Source organism: Chiloscyllium plagiosum, unplaced genomic scaffold (genome assembly GCF_037043375.1).
Source record: "Chiloscyllium plagiosum isolate Xiang-an unplaced genomic scaffold, Cpla_swu_hap1 HiC_scaffold_9, whole genome shotgun sequence".
NCBI lineage: Eukaryota > Metazoa > Chordata > Chondrichthyes > Orectolobiformes > Hemiscylliidae > Chiloscyllium > Chiloscyllium plagiosum.
The window spans coordinates 5,663,242-5,690,063 of NW_028270147.1; the positions used below are offsets into that span (position 1 = coordinate 5,663,242).

The following is a 26,822-nucleotide window of genomic DNA, read 5'->3' on the forward strand; positions in this document are numbered from 1 at the left end:
TCTCCTTAGCTGACAAAGCAATGGAGGGAGAGTAACAACATTTTACCAGCCTGATTCCTGCCCTGCTAGCAGTGGTGTTTGGATTGTTATCCTTTTCAATTCATTCATTCATTGGATGCGGGCATTGCTGGCTTGGCTAGTATTTATTGCCCATCCCTAATTGCCTCAGAGGGGGGTTAAGATCAACCACGTTGCTGTGGGTCTGGTGTCACATTTAGACCAGACCAGGTAAGGATGGCAGCTTCCTTCCCTAAAAGACATTAGTGAACCAGATGGGCTTTTCCAACAATCAACTTGTGGTCATTATTAGATTTTTAATTCCAGACTTGTATGGAATTCAAATTCTACCATCCAGCACGGCATAATTGAAACCCAGGACCCCAACATTACCTGGTCCCTGGACTAACAATCCAGCGATAATACCACTAGGACATTGCCTCCCATGGTTAGGACTATATTCACAGGGTTCAGAACTTGAGTTCTGAAGATACCTCATTGGACTTGAGATGCTAACCCTGTTTTATCACCAGAGATGCTGCAAGACCTGCTGGGATTCCCAGCAGATCCTGTTTTTGTTATTTTCAGTTGGTTGTTGGTATAGCCAAGAGCGCATTTGGGGTTGTTCAGTGAGTGGTGTCCAATTGCTAAATTCACATCTAACAATGGTCATTTGATTTGGGTTTGACAGCCACAGGCTGATTGGGATGAGCAGCACTCACAGTGAATACAGCAGCTGATTTCACATGGCAAACTCCCTCAAACCCCGATCAGATAGCAGCTCCTCCTACTCTACCATAGAATGTGTGTTGGAACCCTGGGCTAGGGCTTGAAGCCAGGACTCTGTGCTTCAGAAATCGGAGCACTAACTGACTGAGCAATGGCTTTGCAGTAGAGTCATAGAGTCATCGAGTCATAGAGATATACAGCACGGAAACACACCCTTCGGTCCAATTCATCCATGCCGATCAGATATCCAAACCTAATCTGGTCAAACTTGCCAGTACCCGGCCCATAACCCTCCAAACCCTTCCTATTCATATACCCATCCAGATGCCTTTTAAATGTTGTAATTGTACCAGCCTCCACCACTTCCTCTGGCAGCTCATTCCATACACGTACCACCCTCTGCGTGAAAACATTGTCCCTTAGGTCTCTTTTATATCTTTCCCCCCTCACCCTAAACCTATGCCCTCTAGTTCTGGACTCCCCCAACCCAGGGAAAATACTTTGTCTATTTATCTTATCCATGTCCCTCATAATTTTGTAAACCTCTCAGGTCACCCCTCAGCCTCTGACACTCCATGGAAAATAGCCCCAGCCGGTTCAGCCTCTCCCTGTAGCTCAGATCCTCCAACTCTGGCAACATCCTTGTAAATCTTTTCTGAACTCTTTCAAGTTTGACAACATTCTTCCAATAGGAAGGAGACCAGAATTGCACGCAATATTCCAAAAGTGGCCGAACCAATGTCCTGTACAGCCGCAACACGACCTCCCAACTCCTGTACTCAATACTCTGACCAATAAAGGAAAGCATATCAAATGCCTTCTTTACTATCCTATCTAGCTGCGACTCCACTTTCAAGTAGCTATGAACCTGCACTCCAAGGTCTCTTTGTTCAGCAACACTCCTTAGGACCTTGCCATTAAGTCCTGCTAAGATTTGCTTTCCCAAAATGCAGCACCGCACATTTATCTAAATTAAACTCATCTGCCACTGCTCAGCCTATTGGCCCATCTGATCAAGATCCCTTTGTAATCTGAGGTAACCTTCTTTCCTGTCCACTACACCTCCAATTTTGGTATCATCTGCAAACATATGAACTGTACCTCTTATGTTCGCATCCAAATCATTTATATAAATGACAAAAAGTAGAGGACCCAGCACCGATCCTTGTGGCACTCCACTGGTCACAGGCCTCCAGTCTGAAAAAGAACTCTCCAAAACCACCCTGTCTTCTATCTTTGAGCCAGTTCTATATTCCATGAGATCTGACCTTGCTAACCAATCTCCCATGGGGGACCTTGTTCAATGCCTTATGATATCTGTGTAGGTTTGCTCCCACAATACAAATCTGTGTAGGTCAGATCAGTTGGCCATGTTAAATTGCCCATAGCATTATAGATCATGTCTACTGACCTTATAGATCATGTCTACTGCACTGCCCTCATCGATCCTCTTTGTTACTTCTTCAAAAACTCAATTAAGTTTGTGAGATATGATTTCCCATGCTCAAAGCCATGTTGACCATCCCGAATCAGTCCTTGCCTTTCCAAATACATGTACATCCTGTCCCTCAGGATTCCCTCCAACAACTTGCCCACCACCGATGTCAGGCTCACTGGTCTATAGTTCCCTGGCTTGTCCTTACCACCCTTCTTAAACAGTGGCACCAGGATAGCCAACCTCCAGTCTTCTGGCACCTCACCTGTGACTATCGATGATACAAATATCTGCACAAGAGGCCCCCCACAGAGTTCTAGGGTACACCTGATCAGGTCCTGGGGATTTATCTACTTTTATGTATTTCAAGGCATCCAGCACTTCCTACTCTGTAGTATGGACATTTTCCAAGATGTCACCATCTATTTTCCCACATTCTATATCTTCCATGTGCTTCTCCAGTAATCACTGATGCAAAATAGTCATTTAGTATCTCCCCCATCTCCTGTGGCTCCACACAAAGACTGCCTTGCTGATCTTTGAAGGGCCCTATTCTCTCCCTAGTTACCTTTGGACTCTCCTTAACCCTACTTGCCAAAGCTATCGCATGTCCCCTTTTTGCCCTCCTGATTTCCCTCTTAAGTATACTCCTACTTCTAGGTTTCTCATTGTGAGGACAACACATAAATGAGTATTCCAAATTCTCCCTAACTAAGTCCAACACAAATTTAACAAACATCCAGTTCTATACTTCTAGAAATACACCTTAGTGATTTACAGCACTTTTAATTACTTTGCTTTTTTTAAGATTCCTTTAATGATTTATTCTCCTGTATCCCTGGATATCTTTCTTAACTAGGGAGAAAGTGAGGACTGCAGATACGTTTAGATTAGATTTAGTTACAGTGTGGAAACAGGCCGATCGGCCCAACAAGTCCACACCGACCCTTTGAAGCACAACCCACCCAGACCCATTCCCCTACATTTACCCCTTCACCTAACATTAATGGCAATTTAGTATGGCCAATTCACCTAACCCCCACATTTTTGGACTGAGAGGAAACCGGAGGAAACCCACGCAGACATAGGGAGAATGTGCAAACTCCACATAGAGAGTCGCCTGAGGCGGGCATTGAACCCGGGTCTCTGGTGCTGTGAGGCAGCAGTGCTAACCACTGCGCCACCGTGCCACGGAGAGCAGAGTCGAGAGTGTGGTGCTGGAAAAGCACAGCAGGGCAGGCAGCATCCGAGAAGCAGGAGAATCGATGTTTCGGGAATCCTGGTGAGAGGCTTATGCCTGAAACATCGATTCTCCTACTCCTCGGATGCTAACTATCTTTCTCAACTGCCCAGATGAGGTTGCATATTCTTGAGGTATATTATCACGCACTGTTTTTGATTTCAGAACCTTACAACGTACGACATCTGTAGCATTTTCTTGGGCACCTCTACCTTGTTCACTTGGGTCGGAGTCATCAGATACCTGGGCTACTTCCAGAAATATAACGTAAGTGTCACCATGGAATCATGGACTGGACTTCCTGATTGGGAAGATGCTGGAAATTATGATGGTTTGGCAACATTTCACGTTTGCACTGAAATTAATCCGTGTTATCACAAAACTGAAAATCTTCACAAACCATGCGCCATAACCGAATGGGATGGCTTCTCTTTCTCCATCAGTTGATATTTCTCGGTTTATTTAGTGGTCGGGATTTGGTGCACTTTCAGGAAATCAGTGGAAATATCATCAAAGATAATGTGCACTCCTCAACCATGCTATTGAGCTGATTTAAAATCCCTGAAAATCACTAAAAGTAAATCAACTCCAACCAGTAACAAATAAACAGCAAAAGATCTGCAGATGCTGTAAACCAGAGAAAAACAGAAATTGCTGGAAAAGCTCAGCAGATCTGGCAGCGTCTGTGGAGAGAAATCAGAGTTAACCTTTGGGTATGGTGACCCTTTGTCAGAACTGTTTGTTTACAACTCCTAACAGTTTTATTGGTGCATATAAATATGATTCTGAATACAAAAATGTACTGGTGTAGTGGTTATGTCACTGGCTGAGTAATCCAGAGGCCCAGGTTAATGCTGAGGACCAGGGGTTCAAATCTCACCATAGCCCTTGATGAATTTTATTAATCAATTAATAAATTTGAAATATTGACTCAGTGATGGCAGCCAAGAACCCATTGTCAAATAAAACCCCCATATGGTTCACTAATGTCCTTCAGGGAAGGAAAGTGCTATCCTTACCTGGTCTGGCCTACATGTGACTCCAGACTCTCAGCAACGTGGTTGACTCTAATTGCCCTCTGGACAATTAGGGATGAGTAACAAATGTTGTCCTAGCCAGCAACATGCACATCCCCATCCCATGAATAAAAATAAATAATTCCTTAATTACTTCAATAGTTTTAACTTGAAAAATCACTTAAGAAGTGCACACCTCAGATGCTGAGCCTGATTTGAAGAGGCTTCCCAAGTGAGCTCATTCACAGAATCATGACGTTTCGATGTTGGGAAGATTTGTGACCATCTGAGGAGTTGAGCATTGAACCAAAAATTGTGGCTAACACTTCTGGCCAAAACTCACTCACTCTTAAAATGATCCAAATTGTTATGCTGTTTCAGCCAGAAATGCAAAAACTTGACCCCAATGACTTTCTGAAAAGTTCCAGCCAGGTATGGGGTATATGCCTGGTTTAATGCTGCTTTACCTGTTCACAGGTGCTCATTTTAACAATGCAAGGAGCTTTGCCCAAAGTACTGCGGTTCTGTTGCTGTGCTGGCATGATCTACCTGGGCTATATGTTCTGTGGGTGGATCGTATTGGGACCATATCATTCGAAGGTAATCGCTGCTGAAGTAACAACACAATGAATAGACTGAGAGGACTGCTGCTTATTTCCAGGATGTTCTGGTTTCAGCTTTTCTCATAGAGGAGGGGAGGGAAGACAATGGCCTTGTGCTATTATCACTAGACTATTAATCCAACCCCAGTCTATTCAGCCTCTCCCTATAGCTCAAATCCTCCAACCCTGGCAACATCCTTGTAAATCTTTTCTGAATCCTTTCAAGTTTCACAACATCCTTCCAATAGCAGGGAGACCAGAATTGAATGCGGTATTCCAAAAGTGGTCAAGCCAATGTCCTGCGCAGCCACAACGTGACCTCCCAACTCCTTTACTCAGTGCATTGACCAATAAAAGCAAGCATGCCTTCTCCACCACCCTGTCTACCTGTGACATCACTTTCAGGGAACTATGCACCGGCACCATTACATCTCTTTGTTTAGCAACACTACCCAGGGCCCTACCATTAAGTCCTGTCTTGATTTGTCTTTCCAAAATGCAGCATTTCACATTTATCTAAATTAATCTTATCTCTCACTCCTCAGCCCATTGGCCCATCTGATCAAATCCCATTTTACTCTGAGGTAACCTTCTTTGCTGTCCACTACTTCACCAATTTTGGTGTCATCTGCAAACGTACTAACCACCCTTCCTATATACACATCTAAATCGTTTATATTAATGATGAAAAGCAATGGACCCACCATCGATCCTTGAGGCACTCCACTGGTCACAGGTCTCCAGTCTGAAAAGAGAGCCTCCACCACCACCCTCTGTCTCCTACCTTCAAGCAAATTTGTTTCCAATTGGTTAACACCCTGGATCCCATGTGATCTAATCTTGCTAACCAATCTACCATGCAGAAACTTGTCAAATGCCTTGCTGAAATCCACATAGACAAGGTTTGCCACTTTGCCTTCATCAATCTTCTTTGTCACTTCTTCAAAAAACTTAATTGAGTTCATGAGATATGATTTCCCACGCACAAAGCCATGTTGACTCTCCCTAATAAGTCCTTGCCTTTCCAAATGCACGTGAATTGTGTCCCTCAGGATTCCCTCCAACAACTTGCCCACCACTGACTGAACGCTCACCTGTCTCCGCTCCCTGGCTTTTCTTTACTCCCCTTCTGTTTCTCTTCCCACCCAGCCTATGCAATTAAACTCTTATTTGGAAGGAGTTTATAGCCTCCTTTTTCTTCCCATTGGAATGGATTGATGGGAATATATAAAGTTACAGTGGGGGTGGAATCTGGCTGACAGAAAGCTGACTCCCCCAAATGGGTTTCACCCAGAGTCATTTCCCAGCATGGCTTTTGCTCAGATTTCAGTTTGCCATTTACAGATGTGTTGGCCGACACTGACGGGTTAGATAAATAAATGGAGGTAATTTAAATTGAGCTATCAGTCAGGGTGGGTGTATTGGGACTGACTGTGATACAAACATTGGAATTAGTAGCTCTCTTGGCCCTTTGACCCTGCTCCACAATTTAATGCAATCCTAGTTGATCTGACCAATTCTCATTCCCAGCTACCCCAGTAGCATTTCACCAAAAATCCTCCACCCCCACCTTCAAAATATTCCAAGCCCTGCCTTTTAAAGAAGAGATACATGACCCCCTGAGAAAAGAAATCCTTCAGAGGTCTTATCAGGTGATACCTTACCATGAAACAGTCACCCATAGTTCTGGATTCTCTCATAATATGAAACATCTTTGCAATATTCCATGTGTCAGAGAGATCTATAGCACTGAAATAGCCCTTCGACCCATCGTGTTTACACTGGCCAAAAACAGCCACCTGACTTCTCATTCTCATTCTCATTCTCCAGTACTTGGTCCATAGCCTTGGCATCACAAGTGCCCATCTAAATCCTTCTTCAATGTGCTGAGGGTTTCAGCCTCTCCCACCCTTACAGGCAGGGAGTTCCAGATTACCCACCCACCTCTGGGTGCAAAAGCTTTTCCTCACATGCCCCCTCGAAACCTTCTGCCCCTGCCTTAACTGTATGCCTCACCTCCAGCCATTGATCCCTCCAACAAGGGAGAGGTTTCTTCCTGTTTACCCTATCAATGCCCTCATCACTTTCTCCAGCTCAATTATGTCCCCTCTTAGTCTCCTCTGCTCTGAAGTAAGCAACCCCAGTCTGTCCAATCTCTCTCCATCATTGAAACTCTCCAGCCCAGGCAATGTCCTGGTAAAACACCTCTGCTTCCTCTCCAGTATAATCACATCTCTCTGACAATGTGGGTTCTAGAACTGCACACTCTAGCAGTAGCCTAACCAATATTTTATAGTATCACCCTCCTGCTCTTAAACTCAATGTCTCAGCTAATAAAGGCATGTACCCAATGGCATGGAAAGGCAAATACATTTGAGGACCCCTCAAGATCTTCTATGCTTAATTTGAATTGCTTCCCACTGAGAGCCATAGAGTCATGCAGCACAGAAACAGACCCTCGGTTCAAACAGTCCATGCCCAACATAATCCCAAACTAAACTAGTCCCACCTGCCTACTCCTGGCCCATATCCCTCCAAACCTTTCCTATTCATGTATCCATCCAAATGTCTTTTAAACATTTTAATTGTACCCACATCCATCACCTCACCAGGAAGTACATTCCACACACTAACCACTCTCTATGTAAAAAATTTACCTCTTACGTCTTTTATAAATCCCTCTCCTCTCACCTTAAGAATGTGCTCCCTAGTCTTGAAATTCCCCATCTTAGGGGGAAAAGACAATTCCCATAAACTCTATCTATACCCCTCATTATTATAAACTTGGCAGGTCACCTCTCAACCTTCTACACTCCATTGAAGAACAGTCTCAGCCTATCCAGCCTTTCTTTATAATGCAAACTTCCTGTACCCAACAACATCCTTGTAAACTCACTCATACAAACCCTGCCTGTCCATCTTTGTGAATACTCTAATCTAATTGGTTTCAGAGTCACAGAGTGTGGTGCTGGAAAAGCACAGCAGGTCAGGCAACATCCGAGAAGCAGGAGAGACTACGTTTCGAGCATAAGCTTCCTGATGAAGAGCTTATGCCTGAAACGTCGATTCTCCTGCTCCTCGGATGCTGCCTGACCTGTTGTGCTTTTCCAGCAACACACTCTTTGACTCTGATCTCTAGTACCTGGAGTCCTCACTTTCTCCTAGTCTGATTGGTTTCAGTTCACCATGTGACCAATTGTATATCAGGATGCAGGGCAGCAAATGTATGCAAGCTCCATGACCAGCCATCCATCAAATCAAATATTTGTGATCTGCACATGTCATGTTCAAATGGCCCTTTTTGTTCTTTCCTCTCTCCTTCCAGTTTGAAAAGCTAAGCACTGTTGCTGAGTGTCTTTTTTCTCTCATCAATGGTGATGACATGTTTGCAACATTCGCTGAAATTCAGGAGAAAAGTAACTTGCTCTGGCTGTTCAGCAGAGTCTACTTATATTCCTTCATCAGCCTGTTCATCTACATGGTCCTCAGTCTCTTCATTGCCCTCATCACTGATACTTATGAAACTATTAAGGTAAGGATTAAAAATTAAACAAATAGACAGTAGCATAGTTTTTTTGTGTAAAAGTTTTTTTTCATGTAATGACTGCATAGTTGCAAATTCCAGAATTTATTTTTTGTCCCAAATCACTGTTGAGACATTGATGATGAAGAATTCCTTTATACTGCTACATGAGGTAACCTGCACCTACTTTACTACTGGGGAGGGAGTTCTACACTTTTGACCTGGGAATAGTGATATTGTTTCAATTAAGTCGGGATGGTTTCTGGCTTCAAAGGGAACTTGCAGAGGGTGGTATTCCCATGTATCTGCTGCCCTTGTCCTTCTAGGTGGAAGTGGTTGTGGGTTTGGAAGGTGCTGTCTGAGGATCTTTGGTGAATTTCTGCAGGGCATCTTGTAGATGGTACACACTGCTGCTACTGAGCGTCAGTGGTGGATGTGGTACCAATCAAGTGGGGGCTGCTTTGTCCTCGATGGTGTCAAGCTTCTTGAGTGTTGTTGGAGCTGCACCCATCCAGGTGAGTGGGGATATTCCATCACACTCCTGACTTGTACCTTGTAGCTGGTGGACAGGCTTTGAGGAGTCAGGAGGCACTGTGGGTCTACCTACAGCTGGTGGACTGCAGCGGTTCAAGAAGGCAGCTCACCACCACTTTTTCGAGGGGTAACTAGGGATGGGCAATAAATGCTAGGCCCAGCCAATGACACTCTCATCCCTTGCGTGAATTAAAAAAAAATTCCCAGCAGTGCATTCAGTACCCGAATGACCCACTGAATGAAAAGGTTTTTTCTCCGATCACCCTTGCTCTGTTTGTACATCACTTTAAATCCATGTCATCTTATTCTTGTTCCTTTTATGAGTGGGAACAGTTTCTCCTGATTTACTCGATTAGGTTTCTCCCTACTTACTCTATTCATCCCACTCATGATTTTAAAAGCCTCCATCAGATCTCCTTCTTCTCTCCAAAGAGAACAGTCCCAACTTCTTCAGTCTATCCTCATCCCTGATGTTTCTCATCCCTGGAACCATTTTTGGAAATTGCTTGTGCACTCTCTATCCAATACATTCGGATATTTTCTAATAATCTGGCACCAATCCCTGTACGGAATACTTCAGCTGAGGTCTAACAAAATGTTTTAAACAAGTTCAACATCACCTTCCTGCTCTTTGAACAAAGTACAGTACAGGCCCTTTGGCCCTCGATGTTGTGCCGACCTTCTATCCCACTCTAAGATCAGACTAACCTACATACACATTGTACTAACTTCCATGTGCCTATCTAAGAGTCACTTAAATGTCCCTAATGTTTCTGACTCTCCTACCACCACTGACAGTGAATTCCACACACCCACCACTCTCTGTGTAAAGAACCTTCCTCCAATTACCTTAAAATTATACTCACTCATGATAGCCATTTCTGCCCTGGGAAAAAGTCTCTGGCTATCCACTCTATCTATGCTCCTCATCATCTTGTACATCTCTATCAAGTCACCTCTCATCCTTCTTCGCTCCAATGAGAAAAACCCTAGCTCCTTCGACCTTTCTTCAGCATCCTGGTAAATCTCCTCTCCACCCTCTCTACAACTTCCACATCCTTCCTATAATGAGGTGACTAGAATTGGACACAATATTCCAAGTGTGATCTAACCAGGGCTCTATAGAGCTGCAGCATAATCTAACAGCTCTTAAGCTCAATCCCCCTGCTAACGAAAGCCAACACATCATATACCTTCTTAACAACCCTATCAAATTGGGTGACAACTTTGAGGGATCTATGGGTATTGTTTCTCCACACGGCCAAGAATTCTGCCTTTCACCCTGTATTTTTGTAGGCTATGCTCCATTAATAAAACTGAGGACATTGTCTCAGAACACCTCTCATACAGCTTTTCCTTCATGTCATCCCTGCATCTTTTGCACATTATCTAAAATCAGTGTCTGTCTGTCACTGCACCTCCTGTGACCAAAAGCATTTTCTCCTTGTACACTCAGTCACAAGTTTTTGTGATCTTAAACACTTCCATTTAGTCTCCTCTTAACCTTTTCTGCTGTAGGGACAATAATCTTAGCCTCTCCTGATCATTGAAACCAGTAATAGAGAGCAGTCAAATTTGGAAGCGTCTACACTGGTCTGAACTGGAATTCCATTTTGCGGGAATTTGTCAAATTCATTATTTCCACATTTTATTGGTTTGTCCCTTTATTTTTATTTGTGAGGCATGGACATTGCTCAATACGACCCACCCTCCCATCCTGGCACTTTCCCCTGCCACCGCAGGAACTGTAAAACCTGTGCCCACACCTCCTCCCTCACCTCCATCCAAGGCCCTAAAGGAGCCTTCCACATCCATCAAAGTTTTACTTGCACATCCACTAATATCATCTATTGTATCCGTTGCTCCCGATGCGATCTCCTCTACATTGGGGAGACTGGGCGCCTCTAGCAGAGCGCTTTAGGGAACATCTCCGAGACACCCACACCAATCAACCAAATCGCCCCGTGGCTCAACATTTCAACTCCCCCTCCCACTCTGCCGAGGATATGGAGGTGCTGGGCCTCCTCCACCGCCACTCCCTCACCACCAGACGCCTGGAGGAGGAACGCCTCATCTTCCGCCTCGGAACACTTCAACCCCAGGGCATCAATGTGGATTTCAACAGTTTCCTCATTTCCCCTTCCCCCACCTCATCCTAGTTTCTAACCTCCAGCTACTCGATCCCCTGACTTGTCCGGACTTGTCCGACCTGCTCAGCTCCTTTTCCACCTATGCACTCCACCCTCTCCTCCCTGACCTATCACCTTCATCTCCTTCCCCACTGACCTATTGTACTCTATGCTACTCTCTCCCCACCCCCACCCTCCTCTAGCTTATCTCTCCACGCTTCAGGCTCTCTGCCTTTATTCCTGATGAAGGGCTTTTGCCCGAAACGTCAATTTTGCCTGTCCTCGGATGAAGCCTGAATTGCTGTGCTCTTCCAGCACCACTGATCCAGAATTGCTCAATGAAAGCAGCATTTATTACCCATTCTTTATTGCCCCTTGAGAAGGTGGGGGTGAGCTGCCTTCTGGAACCGCTGTAGTTGGTGTGCTGTAGGTTGACCCACAATGCCCTTAGGGAAGGAATTCCAGGATTTTGACCCAGAGACAGTAAAGTAACAACAATATATTTCCAAATCAAGGTGGTGAGTGGCTTGGAGGGGAACTTGGTGGTTTTCCCATGTATCTGCTGCCCTTGTCCTTCTAGATGACAGGACTGTATTTGTCATTGCTGTTTGTGCTGTTGGTGGTCTTTCCAGTTCAGTTGTTTTGTTTAGACTTGTGGGCTTGTACCCATCGGTGTTTGGAAGAGTGAGGGGTGACCTGATTGAACTGAATAAGATCCTGAATGACCTCGACAGGTGGATGTGGGAAAGATGTTCTTCAAAGTGAGTCCATCACTAGAAAAGGTTAGAGGTCACTCAGACTGAAATAAGGTGACATTTCTCTCAGCAAGTTATGAGACTTTGGAACTCTCTGCTTCAGAAGGAGGGAGATGTGGACTCGCTGGATATATTTAAGACAGAGATTCTTGTGAGGCAGGGAATCAAGGATCTATGGGGTTAGATGGGAATTGAGGGTTGAGGGGGTTAGTTGGGAATTGTGGGGTGATGGGGTTAGATGGGAATGTAGAATTCATCACATAAACACACCAACCATGATCTTATTGAATAGCAAAACAGTCTCGTGGCTGAAGGTTCTTTTTCAGCTCATATTTATGATGTTCATATGAGTTCCCATTAATAAGGGAATGTATGTATCAACTGCCCTGTTGTGGATCTTGAGTCACACAGAGCCGAAAGGGTAATGAATCCTTCTCGAGAGGATATTAACAATCCACTGCTATCCTGTACAATTGTTTATTCTACATAAATACAAGAGACAGGGGTCATGTTTATTAACTCTTCCCTATTGGATTTCATGTTACAGAAATTTCAACTGAATGGATTTCCACAGACAGACCTCCACATTTTCATGAGAGTCTGCACAATGACACCTGAACTGAGCAGGTAACAGTTAGACAAGACAGTGATTTACAGATTTGTTTGAATCAGATCCACTCAATGAATGGTGGAACCAGGAAGATCCACCACCTATGAATTAATCAGAAAAGTCATGGTTGTAATGTAGGCAATAGAGCAGCCGGTTTATGTATTACCAGCTCCCACAAGCAATATTGTGGCAGTCAGTTTGTATTCTGTTCCAGTGCATTGTTTTGGCAGCCTGTGATTACCAGGAGGAGAAAACCATCAGAACTATATCTAACGTTCATGGCTTTTCAAGTTTCCTTTTCTGCCTGTCTTAGGCTCAAAAACAAAGGCTATCTCCATGGAGATGGAGCTGTGAATTGTTTTCTCTCAGAGAGTTATGAATCTGAGGAACTCTCTTCATTTTGGGGAGAACGTGAGGGGGCAGGGTGATAGGGTGTTTTTAAGGTGGCAGTAAATAGATTCTTAACTAATGAGGGAGTCAATGGGGATGTGGGCACTGATGCCACAATCAGATCAAACATGATCTTGTTGAGTGGGGAGGTAGGCTTTGAGGAGTAGAATGGCCTACTCCTGGACCTAATTTGTATATGCTACCAGATATTGCTGGAAAAAATCAGCAGGTCTGATAGGATTTGTGGAGAGACAACAGAATTCACGTTTTGGGTCCAGTGACCCTTCTTCAGAAATGACTCTTAAGTGCCCTGTGAAACAGCCCTGGCAAGGCACTCAATTCAAGGGTAACTCAGGATAGTCAACAGATGCTGTCCTAACCGTGATGCCCACATCCCATAAAAGATCGAGAGAAACAAACTAGAGGTTAAATTCCAAGAAAGGAAAATCTGGGGAAAAGGTTGGTGTATAAGGTTGATGATGGGTGTGGTGGAAGGGGAAAAGGAGTAAACAATCTCTTGTGGTCTTCTCTACATTGAGGTGACAAAGCTCAGACTGGGTGAACACTTTGCAGAATACCTATGTTATGACGGCAAAGGTGAGCCCGAGTTTCTGGTTACCTGCTATTTCAGCTCACCATCATGTTCCCAAGAATGACAATACATTCATGGCCAGCTTTAACTCAATTCCAGATTTTTAGTGGATTGAAATTCTCCCATCTTCCGTGGTGGTATTCAAGCCCATTACCCATGGGTTAACAATCTAACGATAATACCACTAGGGTATCAGCTTGAGGCAGCAGATTTGAAAGTGAAAGGAAGTGTGTGAATGTGATTGGCCTGTTATACACAAATGTCAATTCCAGATGGATTGGAAAAGGAGAAGTAACAGAAAGGAGGTGGAAATAATCAGAGTTGGTCCAGTTTGGATTCCAGAACCAGCTTTGAAAATCCAGTCTCTGCGAATTCAGCCCTGTCCACTGGCTTTCCACAAACCGAGTCTAATTCTGAGTTGAAGAGATACTGGTCTCCTTGATTATCCTTATTGATGTTTTGATTGAATTAATCACTTTAATGCTGGTCTTGCCGTTGATCAGCTGCATACCTGGTGATTATATTGGCAGATCTTGTTGCTTGTCTCATTACTTGAGTGTTATGTGAGCTATTTTCAGGCGCTTTGTAGAATATAACATTTTAACAACAGTCAGGAGGGATGATCAGTGGGAGTGCTTTGTCCAGTCGTTAGATTGAGTGTAGTTGTATAGGATTTTGGTTCGGCCACATTTGGAATACTGTGTACAGTACTGGGTGCCACATTACCAAAAGGATGTGGATGCTTTGGAGAGGGTGCAGAGGAGGTTCACCAGGATGTTGCCTGGTATGGACGGCACTAGCTATGAAGCGAGGTTGAGTAGATTAAGATTATTTTCATCAGAAAGACAGAGGTTGAGGGAGGACCTGATTGAAGTCTACAAAATATAACATAGAACATAGAACAATACAGTGCAGAACAGGCCCTCGATGTTGCGCTGACCTGTGAACTAATGTAAGCTCATCCCCCTATACTATTCCATCATCATCCATGTGCTTATCCATATGTTTAAATCTCCCTAATGTGGTTCAGTTAACTACATTAGCAGGCAGGGCATTCCACACCCTTACCACTCTCTGAGTAAAGAACCTGCCTCTGACATCTGTCTTAAATCTATCACCCCTCAATTTGTAGTTATGCCCCCTCATACACACTGACATCATCATCGTCCTAGGAAAAAGGCTTTCACTGTCTACCCTATCTAATCCTCTGATCATCTTGTATGTCTCTATCAAATCCCCTCTTAGCCTTTTTTCCAATGAGAACAGACCTAAATCTCTCAGCCTTTCCTCATAAGACCTTCCCTCCAGACTAGGCAACATCCTGGTAAATCTCCTCTGCACCTTTTCCAATGCTTCCACATCCTTCCCAAAATATGGGGACCAGAACTGTACACAATATTTCAAGTGTGGCCGCACTAGCGTTTTGTATAGTTGCAGCATGATATTGTGGCTCCGGAACTCAATCCCTCTACCAATGAAACCTAACACACCATGTGCCTTGTTAACAGCACTATCCACCTGGGTGGCAACTTTCAGGGATCTACATACGTGGACTCCAAAATCCCTCTGCGCATCCACTCTACCAAGAATCTTTCCATTGATCCAGTACTTTGCCTTCCTGTTATTCTTCCCAAAGTGAATCACCTCACATTTAGCTGCATTGAACTCCATTTGCCACCTCTCAGCCCAATTCTGCAGTTTATCCAAGTCCCCCTGCAACCTGTAACATTCTTCCACACTGTCCAATTCTCCACCAACTTTACTATCATTTGCAAACTTAGTAACCCATCCACCTGTGCCTGCATCTGAGTCATTTATAAAAATCATGAGAGGTATAGAAAGGGTGGATAGCAAGAAGCTTTTTCCCAGAGTGGGGGAGTCTATTACTAGGGATCATGAGTTCAAGCTGAGAGGAGAAAAGATTAGGGGAGATATGCGTGGAAAGTTCTTTATGTAGAGGGTGGTGGGTGCCTGGAATGCATTGCCAGGGGAGGTGGTAAAGGTGGGCACCATAGCATCATTTAAGATGTATCTAGACAGATACATAAATGGGCAGGGAGCAGAGGGATACAGATCCTTAAAAAATAGGCGACAGGTTTAGATAAAGGATCTGGATCGGCGCAGGCTTGGAGGGCCGAAGGGCCTGTTCCTGTGCTGTAATTTTCTTTGTTCTTTGAGATGTCTTACACACTGTAAATTGACTAAGGCTGATTAAAACTCAAATTACAGATTTTTCTTTCTCAGAATTTAAAACTCAAGTTTGTTTCTCAGTTAGAGCATCACTGTTGGAGCCAGCATTTGTTGCCCGTTCCTAATTAGCCTTGAACTGAATGCCTATACCAGGGCTGTTTTGGAGAGCAGTTAAGAGCTAACCACATTGCTGTGAGTCTGGAGTCATATGTAGATCAGACCAGGTAAGGATGGCAGAGTTCCTTCCCTAAAGGACATTGGGCAATCAGATGGGTTTTAGTTTTGACTTGCATACACTGGCTGGAATTTACTTCTACACTAATGAAGAAGCCCCTAATGAGAGGAATTTGCAAGATTTTCCTCTCTCTTTATTTAGTCTGGTTAGTTGTTGCCTCCCCAGATGGTATTATGGTTGTTGTTGAGTTGGCCTGGCCTTCATGATGCTTTATCTCACAACAGTCGGGCAGGCAGTGAACAACCTGGCCTGTTCCTGTTCCACACTCAGGCTGTTGGTGGTAGTGTAGAGTTAATGTCACTCACTGGGCTCGGAATCCAGCAGACCATGTCATTGCTGCTGGGACTGGGGTTCAAATTCCACCCCAAGTGCTGGTGGAATTCAAACTCACTGGAGAGATCTGATATTGAAAGCTCATGACCATGGAAACCGATTCAACCATAAATTTCAAAATAGCATTCTTTGTATACTGAACCGAAGGACATTTGAACTGATGGGAAAGGGTCAAGGAAGTCTCTTTGATAGCCTAAGCAAAGAGTTAGGACAGGGTGGAATGGCCTGTTTGGAGCTGTACATTTCTATAACTGTTTGATAAAATAGCAAAAAAGAAATCCAACAGTGAATTCAGGAAACAAAACATCTTATCCAGATAGCGGTGAGATCATGTAGTTCACGACCATAAGGTAAGGCTGAGATACATTAAAAAGGAAGGGAGATAACACAATCAGGAGATAGGAGTAAGGAGGATTTGCTGATTGGTTAGAGGAAGATGGGTGAGAGGAGGCCTGGGTGGACTCACCAGCCCAGGCCCATTGGGCGGAATGGCCTGTTCTCGTGCATTAGTCTGTATGGAAGACCCAATACTATCATAAAGTGGGTGCAATAGCAGGGAAGATGTGAGATCAATTGACAAACACAACCCATTAAACCTTGCTGAAACATTATTCACGTACAGAGTTACTTTTAAACTTGCAACATTCCAGGGATGCACTGACATACAAGGAATCAAAGGGAGTGAAAAGATAAAGTGTGGAACTGGACTGAGGCCTCAATCCGATCAGCTATGATCTCGATGAATGACGGAATCAGGAACATCCACCTCCTATGAATTAATCAAAAAAGTCACGGTTGTAATGTCGGAAATAGAGCAGTCGGTTTATGTATCACCAGCTCCCACAAGCAATATTGTGGGAATGGGCTTGTATTCTGTTCCAATGATGTTGGTTGAGAAATAAATATTGACCAGAGCACCAGAGTGTCTTCTTGGGACAGTGGTTCTCACATCTTTCATGTTCACCTGAGATGGAGAGTGTCTTCATTTGAAGTCTCATCCACAAGAGCAAACCTCTGACAATGCAGCATGGCCTCAGGACAGCATTGGAAGGTCGCCTGTTATGTTCCCAACTGATTTATCACTGGACAAATCAGATTCCAAAGTTAAATCTGGCTGGATGGATCTGATTTTGTTTTCCAATCTAACACTGTGGACTTTCAGTAAAACATAAGCACGCCAAGCTGCAGATTTGGTTTCAACAATAGAAAGAAGTTTGTCATTCCAAAGAATGGTAAGTAAAATAAAACAACCCAAGCTCTTTACATACCATGCACTTTAAAAGATTTCAAGCACCTGGTAAAACAATATCCCTTCAGTCACCAGCACCATCACTTGCCAGTTTATTTAAATCCAGAGAAATGTATCTTCCCTATCAAATCTGTAGGGTTGATTTAACCATTTCTTCTCAGTTCTAATCTTGGTCAGGTCATTTTCAACCTGGATGAAAGCTTTCTCACCTCTGATTTTAGCTTAGAAATAAACAATCCTCAACGGCTGAGAAGTTGCAGATGGAGTTTAATTTAGATAACTGTGAGGTGCTGCATTTTGGGAAAGCAAATCTTAGCAGGACTTATACACTTAATGGTAAAGTCCTAGGGAGTGCTGCTGAACAGAGACCTTGGGGTGGAGTCGCAGGTAGATAGGATAGTGAAGAAGGCATTTGGTATGCTTTCCTTTACTGGTCAGAGTATTGAGTACAGGAGTTTGGAGGTCATGCTGCGGACATTGGTTCGGCCACTGTTGGAATATTGCGTGCAATTCTGATCTTCCTATCGGAAAGATGTTGTGAAACTTGAAAGGGTTCAAAAAGATTTACAAGGATGTTGCCAGGGTTGGAGAATTTGAGTTATAGGGAGAAGTTGAATAGGCTAGGGCCTATTTTACCTGGAACATCGGAGGCTGAGGGGTGACCTTAGAGGTTTATAAAATCATGAGGGGCATGGATAGGATAAATAGACAAAGTCTTTTCCCTGGGGTGGGGGAGTCCAGAACTAGAGGGCATTGGTTTAGGGTGAAAGGGGAAAGATGTAAAAAAGACCGAAGGGGCAAATTTTTCACGCAGAGGGTGGTACATGTATGGAATGAGCTGCCAGAGGAAGTGGTGGAGGCTGATACAATTGCAACATTAAAAAGGCATCTGGATGGGTATATGATTAGGAAGGGTTTAGAGGGATATGGGCTGGGTGCTGGCAGGTGGGACTATATTGAGTAGGATATCTGGTCGACATGGACAGGTTGGACCGAAGTTGTTTCCGTGCTGTACATCTCTATGACTCTAAAAGTGAGGTATTGATTTCAATGGTTTTTCTCTCTCCTGTCATAATATCCCTCAGCATAAACATTCCATTAATACTTTGGGAGGTCTTTACTCATCTGCTGTCTGGCAGAACCAGTTTAAAATAATTGGTCCAAAAAGACAGACCTAGTTAATTATGAATTAGTTAACAGAACTAGTTAATTCACTCAAGTGGTCAGTGTTTGGAATGTACTGTCTGACAATGTGGGAAAGGCAAATTTTATTGTATAAATTGTTCAGTGTTCTAGATTCAAACTTATCTGTTGTCCAGTATAATTGAACCATAACTTCCCTTAAAAAATGTTTCGGTATTCAATTCTACTTGCAATGAAAAATAACATTCTATTATCTTTCCGAATTACTTGCTGTACCTGCATAATATTTCTGATTCATGCACAAGGAACCTTGTGAACTGTAGCCAGTGGAGTTCTGTAGGGATTAGTGCTGGGACTGGAATTGTTTGTAATATGTTAATGAGTTGGAGGATGGAAGCGAATGTACTGTAGTCACATTTACAGATAATACTAAAATAGGTGGCAAGGCAGGTTGTGAGAGGGATACAAACAGTTTACAGACAGATACTGATAGGTTCAGTAAGTGGGCCAATATTTGGAAAATGGAGTACAATGTGGGAAAAAGTGAAGTTGTTCAATTTGAAAAGGAGAACAAAAGAACATGGTGGCTCAGTGGTTAGCACGGCTGCCTCACAGCAACAGAGACCCAGGTTCGATTCCAGCCTCGGGCAACTGACTGTGTGGAGTTTGCACATTCTCCCCGTGTCTGTGTGGGTTTCCTCCGGGCGCTCCGGTTTCCTCCCACGGTCCAAAGAAGTGCAGGTCAGGTGAATTGACCATGCTAAATTGCCCATAGTGTTAGGTAAAGGAGTAAATTTAGGGGAATGGGTCTGGGTGAGTTGCTCTTCGGAGGGTCGGTGTGGACTTGTTGGGCCGAAGCGCCTGTTTCCCCATTGTAAGTAATCTAATCTAATCAAACAGAATTTTATTTAAACAGAGAAAAACTGGAGAAAGCTGCAACACAAAGGGACTTGAGGGGAAATTGTGCACAGAAACACAGAAAGCCAGCACACAGGGACAGCAGGTAATTGGGAAGGCTAATGGAATGTTGGCCCTTATTTCAAGAGGGTTGGAGTATAAGAGTAGAGAAGTCTAACTGCGATTGTACAAGGTGCTGGTGAGATCACACCTGGAGCATTGTGAGCAGTTTTGGTCTCTTACTTAAGGAAAAATATCATTTCACTGGTGGTAGTTCAGGGAAGGTTCATTGGGATGATCCCTGGGATGGAAGGATTGTTTTATGGGCAAAGGTTAAATAGATTAGGACTGTACTCACTGGAGTTTAGAAGAATGAGAGGTGACCTCACTGTAACATATCAGATTCTTAAGGGGCTTGACAGGGTCAATGCTGAGAGGATGTTCCTTTGGGAGGGCACAGTCTCATAATTAAGGAATGCTAATTTAAGACTTGAGATGAGAAGGAATTTCTTCTGTCAGAATGTTACAAGTCTTTGGGACTCCTTGCTGTAGTGCAAACTCCTTGTGTATATTTAAGGCTAAAATAGATCAGTCTGGGAATCGAGAGTTACAGGGAAAGAGCAGGAACATGGATGTGAGGAATGTCAGAGCAGCCTTGCTCCTTTTGATTGGTGGAGCAGGATTGAGGGGCTAAATGGCCTCGTCCTGTTCCTATTTCCTATGATCTTGCACCGAGATCCCTTCGTACAGTCGGTTCTGTTATAATATGGTAGTTCCATTCTTGTGTGATCCCTTGTTATAAGAAAATCGCGTCATAGCAGCAGCATTTAAACTAAAAGAGTCGGAGTTGCGTTATAACCAATACGTGCTTTAAACGTTTGTACTTTAGAAGCAGTGTCCCTAGTTCATCCATTGCGTTCTAGTGAATTTGCATTGACGAAACCCTTGTTATAGCAGAATGACCTGTAACTCAAAACTGCTGTGTTGGTGAAACTGACCAGCAGGGGAAGGGACATTGTTTTTAACTGCCTTGCTATGGACATGACTTGCAAAAATGTATCACCTTTAACAGGAAACCTCTTTCCACAGACGCTGCAGCTCTGAGGAAGATGATCAGCTGCTAATATAAACCTGGCTTTCAGTGACTCTTGTGTTTCTGAATGTTGTAGTTATTGGAGTAATGAGCCCAGCGTGCACTGCCAAAATGGCCACCCATTTAATAAAACGAATGACTGATGCAAAGACTCCCTCTGACTGACCATAATTAGTGTCATTCAAGTGGAAAGGAAGAAATTCACTGTGTGTACTTTTTCTAACTGGTTGGACACTGGAAAATTTTATAATGTACTCTTGGCAAGCTGTATGTGTGCTGCACAGGTACATCAGATACCTCTCCAACTGGGCAATGCAGTTGCCCAGTACTTATCAATTGCAACCTGATCTTGTATTTCACTTTGTATGTACTGTACTTTTGCATTTTAAAAACTCTATATCTGAAAGCTTGGGATTTTTCTGCCATTTTTACATTCTTGTCTGTGTTTGTCACGTCAATGTAAGATAAAAATTCTCTTCCAAACCTTTACTGGTCATTACAGAAAACATCTCATTCACTTTGTTCATGTGATTTTTCTGAATCACATCCTTTCTAAAAAAAAACAAACTGTAAAACTATGGAGCTATAAAAATGGAAATACAGATCAGAACTGACTTGATTGTAATTTGTTGAAGTTCAGTTTGTCGGTGGGAGGATGATTGTTTCCCATTAAATAAAGTGGATGCTATATTTTAATTTCTTATGAGATTAAACCGTGTTAATCTGTTCACTTCTGGTGGAGTGTGGGGGAGGTGGGTTGGAGGGGGGAAGTGGGTTGGAGGGGAGAGGGGGGAGGTGGGTTGGGGGAGGGGGGGGAAGTGGGTTGGGGAGGGGGTGGAGGGGGGGGAAATGGGTTGGGGGGAGGCTGTGGAGTGGGGGGATGAAGTGGGTTGGGGGGAAGTGGGGTTGGGGGGGGAACGTGGAGTGGGGGGGGGAGGGGTAGGAGTGATGAGTTCCCATAAGTCTGCTGACTTTCCCCTTCTGATCGCCAAAATGGTGGCAGTGGGGTAGGCAGTATCCAGACTCCTGAGCCCAGGCTTGTCCTCTCCATCTGCTTTTTCTTTCCTTTTCCTTTTCCCCTTCATCTTTTCTCAGTTTCTGTTTTTCTCTTCTTGCTTAAACTTGCCTACGAAAGACACCTGTTTGGGGGAAAGGCAGCTTCAATGGGGTCTGGAGTGTGGGTGTCTTCAGAGGCAGCATGGCTACAGAGAGTGGCATTCTGGCCCAGTGGCATGGTGTGGGATGGTGAAGCCTGGAGCAGGACTGTTGCAATGGAGTAGGAAAAATTGGACTCTTTTTAAGTTACCTTTCTTTATTTTTGTTTTATGTTAATAATGCCAATGCATGGTGATGGTAGAAACTTTTCACTGTATTATATTGAATGCATGTGTCATTAAGTGATTCAATCAATTCTGATTGGTAGGTGTAAATACACAATGATCGAAATATTGTGCATGAGGCATTCTGTCAGATTGGAACTATTGGTAAAAAAAATTCCAAAGGCCTACATAGGTTGGATTTTGCCAAGCACCTAGTTCTTTGTGTCATTATTACCCATTCTCCAAATGCTGTACCACGTTTTGCATTAAATCTGAACGATGTTTTCCATCCCACACCTTGCTCTACTTTGACCACTAGGCCTCCCTGTAAAGAAGGTATCCTTTTCAACAGCAACATTTTGAAATGAGAGTATTCACCTTCTAGCTTCAGCCCTCATAACCCAAAAGTAGGAATTCAAAAGGGGGTACCTGCTCTGAGAGAGCTTATTCAAGCTTATTGCAAGTGGTGCAGTGATGGTGCCCCTACCTGTGAGCCAGGAGGCTCAGGTTCAAGCCCCACCAGCTCCTGAGGGTGTCACAAAGTCAGCAGGTTGATTGCCAAATACCTATTCAAACTCATTGAACTTGGCACCATCTGATTATAAAAGCTGTCTTAATTTTTCTAATCGTTTATATTTAAAACATCTTTTGAGCGAAAACAATCCTTTATGGTTATACTAAAGCAAAATGCTTTCAGTACATTTTCAAAATGTACATTCAAGATCTTAAACTCTGGATGAAAACATTTCTCCTCATCCTGCACCCCCCAGCATCTTTCCCCAATGGTTTTGACTCAGTGGTGACTATGTATCACCCACCCAACAAAGGGATTAATTTCTTATTGTGTGCTGCATTAAAACTTCATCCGTAACCTTCCCTGTTTCCTGGAGAACAGTCCCAACCTTTCCCACTCCTCTCCTAACTGATACTAGGACATAGTGAGGACTGCAGATGCTGGAGATCAGAGTCGAGAGTGTGGTGCTGGAAAAGCACAGCAGCTCAGGCTGTATCCGAGGAGCAGGAGAGTCGACGAATCAGGAAAGTGCTGATGAAGAGCTCCGGCCCAAAGCGTCAACTCTCTTGCTCCTCGGATGCTGCCTGAGCTGCTGTGCTTTTCCAGCACCACACTCTCGACTCCTAATTGACATTCCCTATCCTCGGAAGCATTCCAGGAGAGTTCTTCTGTAGCTCAGAAATGATGAATCCCAACGCTGTGACCTCACCAGTGATTTTAAAAAGTTCAAGCTTTAATCTTCGTGGACATGTTTCCAAGTCAGAATGGTGAATGGCTTAGAGGGGAGCTTTAGGTTTATTTTTCTATTCCTCTCTTTATAGACCCTGGTGCTTTTTAAGCAGCTTATCAACTTGCTCTTAAATCTTTTTAAGATTTTAAGACATCTGGATGGGTACATAAATAGGAAGGGTTTGGAGGGATATGGGACAAATGCTTGATTAATTTAGGATAGCTATTTGCTGTGGACTGGTTGGACCAAAGGGTCTGTTTCCCTTCATCTGTACATCTCTAAGACTCTATTTGTATGCCTGAACACCAAGGCCTCCCTGCTCTGTTATACTTTTCCAACTTGATCCATTTCAGGACCTCGCAAAATGTATTGTTTTACACTTCTCGGTACTAAACTCCAACAGCCATGTGACCCAGGCTCTTTCAACAGTTCTTTATAATTCTTCCACTTCAACCATGTAGATATATGGGAACACCACACCCTGCACGTTCTCTCCAAGACACTCACCATCTTGACATGAAAATTTATTGCCATTCCTTCAGTGTTGCTGGATCAAAATCCTGGAATTCCCTCCTGAAGGGCATTGTGGGTCTACCTACAGCCCATGGACTGCAGCAGCTCAAGAAGGCAGTTCCCCCCACCTTCTCAAGACAACTGGCGATGGTTAGTAAGTTAGCCAGTGATACTGACATACTCAGAATGGAAGCAAAATTAACTCCTCTACCAATTTCACTATTCTGTCTATCATTGTGTAGAGTGTAACTGTTCTGAAGACTAGCTTTTTTTTACCTGCAAACATCCGATAGTAAATTGACATAATTCAATCATACCCCGGTCTAGCGTGTGATAAACTGCTATCCTTTAACCTTTGCCTATCGTTCGTTGGTGGAGTTCTATGGATAATGCACACAGAAAATTCCATTCCAGCCAGGGTAGTGGTTGTTTTGGATAGTTGGATAATTATTTGAATATATTTTCAACATGGATACAATGGGCCGAATGGTCTTCTGTGTTATTTCATTCTGTTTCTATGAACAGAAGCACGAGGTGATCTACTAAAGTAGAAGAAGAGTTGCCAACAGAAATGATCCTCAAATCTCTCATACCTGCACACCGCTGCCAGAGACGTCAGAGTTGTGGTGCTGGAAAAAGCACAGCAGGCCAGACAGCATCTGAAGAGCAACAGAGCTGATGTTTTGGACATGACTCTTCATCAGTTGTGATTTGCTGTGGGTTTTTTTCCTGTGCCACACATTATTGAAGGAAGAATTCAGTCAATCTACCTGGCTTTGAACTTGAACAAAGTCTGGCAGTTAATTATGAGTTATCATTAATTGATGCATTCCCTGTGGCAGTGCCTCTAACAACTAGAGTCCACTTGCCAACCAAACAAAACTCCTCTCATGCAGTACAAATGTAATTTCTCTTTCAATTTTGTATCCTTGTGAAGTGTCCTGATGAGTGCAGAATGAAAAGCTTTGACAAAATCTGCCTCTTTTCCATAAAACTCAAGTTTTGTATGACTAACCGACTATTTGTACCCTGAGAGATGTTATTCAAGATTTTACATGGAGTGAGGGCTATTTTTTAATCATTCTGGTTCTCGTCACAGCACATTACATTTCACTGAAATAAACAGGTTGGTATTAGTCAGAGTGCTGAAGGTACCAATAACATAAATTGTGAGCAATTAAACCCTTTATCAACCACAATAAATTCTCAGCCAACATAGAGTCAGAGTCCTACAGCACGGAGACAGCCCCTTTGGCCCAAACTGGTCCATGCCGACCAAAGTGTCCATCCACACTAACCCCATTACCCTGCACTTGGCTCATAGCCTTTTAAACCTTTCCTATCCATGTATTTGTCCAAATGCCTTTTAAATGTTGTTAATGTACCCGCCTCAACCACTTCCACTGGCAGCTCATTCCATTTGCGTACCACCCCTCAGGTTCCCTTTTATTCTTTCCCCTTTAACCTTAAACTGATGCCCTCTAGTCTTTTATTCCCCAACTCTGGGGAAACAGACTGAGAGCATTTACCCTATTCATGCCCCTCATGATCTTATACACCTCGATAAGGTCCCCCCCTCAGTGTCCTATACTCTATAGAAAAAAAGCCTAGCTTATCCAACCTCCCCCGGTAGCACAGTGGTTAGCACTGCTGCCTCACAGCACCAGAGACCCAGCTTCAATTCCCGCCTCAGGCAACTGTCTGTGTAGAGTTTGCACATTTTCCCTGTGTCTGCGTGGGTTTCCATCAGGTGCTCTGGTTTCCTCCCACAAACACAAAAATGTGCAGGTTAGATGAATTGCCTGTAGTGTTAGGTGAAGGGGTAAATGTCGGTGAATGGGTCTGGGTGGGTTGCTCTTCGGAGGGTCGGTGTGGACTCATTGGGTCTAAGGTCCTGTTTCCATACTGTAAGTAATCTAAATCTAACTCAGACCATTGATTCCTGGCCACATCCTTGTAAATTTCTTCTGCACGCTTTCTAGTTTAATAACACCCTTCCTAAAGCACGGTGATCAAAACTGAACACAATACTCCAAGTGCGACCTCACCATCATCCTGTACGAACCTTCCAGCTCAGCGAGCAAACCTACATCCAGATTCTGTACAACTGCGACATAACTTCCCAACTTCTATACTTGTGCCCTGACTGATGAAGGCCAGTGTGCCAGAAGCTTTCCACACTGCCCTGCCTACCTGGGACTCCACTTTCAGAGAACCTAAACTCCAAGGTCTCTCTGTTCCACTACACTCCTTAAGGCCCTACCATTCCCCATGAAACTCCTACCTTGATTTGACTTTTTAGGATTAGATTAGATTACATTACATTACAGTGTGGAAACAGGCCCTTCGGCCCAACAAGTCCACAACGACCCACCGAAGCGCAACCCACCCATACCCCTACATTTACCCCTTCATCTAACACTACGGGCAATTTAGCATGGCCAATTCACCTGACCTGCACATCTTTGGACTGTGGGAGGAAACCGGAGCACCCGGAGGAAACCCACGCAGACACGGGAAGAACGTGCAAACTCCACACAGTCAGTCGCCTGAGGCGGGAATTGAACCCGGGTCTCTGGCGCTGTGAGGCAACAGGAAGACCCCACACTTATCTATATTAAACTCCATTTGCCATTTCTCAGCCCACTTCCCCAGCTGATCAAGGTCCTGCTGTAATTTCTGATAATCTTCCTCACTGTCCACGAAACCACCTATTTTAGTGTCATCTACAAACTTATAAATCATACCTTGGAAATTCTCATCAATCATTGATATAGATAACAAACAGTAATGGGCCCAGCACCAACCACTGAGGCACTCCACAAGTCACGGGCCTCCAGTCTGACAAACATCCTTCCACTATTACCCTCTGCTTCCTACCTTCAAGCCAATTGTGTGACCAATTTGCCAGCTGCCCCTGAGTTCCATGCATTCTAACCTTCCAGAGCAGCCTACCATGTGGAACCTTATCAAAGGCCTTACTGAAATCCATAAACGCTACATCTACTGCCCTACCATTGTCAACCCTTCCTGGTCACTTCAACAAAAAACCCA

At 43.8% G+C, this 26,822-nt stretch overlaps 1 protein-coding gene across 13 annotated transcripts in view; it reads left to right on the forward strand.

Annotated features, from left to right (window-relative positions):
* LOC122554105 (mucolipin-2-like) overlaps nt 1–24,755 on the forward strand; it is a 97,798-nt gene extending 73,043 nt beyond the window's left edge. For 7 of the 13 annotated variants that reach the window (XM_087990369.1, XM_087990368.1, XM_087990358.1 and 4 more), the window contains 6 exons: nt 3,567–3,668; nt 4,895–5,017; nt 8,345–8,551; nt 12,508–12,587; nt 19,619–19,705; nt 20,689–21,393. In XM_087990369.1, the coding sequence (XP_087846495.1) occupies nt 3,567–3,668; nt 4,895–5,017; nt 8,345–8,551; nt 12,508–12,587; nt 19,619–19,705; nt 20,689–20,728 (639 nt within the window). In that variant the 3' untranslated portion in view covers nt 20,729–21,393. The other 6 variants (XM_087990365.1, XM_087990361.1, XM_087990362.1 and 3 more) reach the window with 6 other exon arrangements.
* The last annotated feature ends 2,067 nt before the right edge of the window (nt 24,756–26,822 follow it).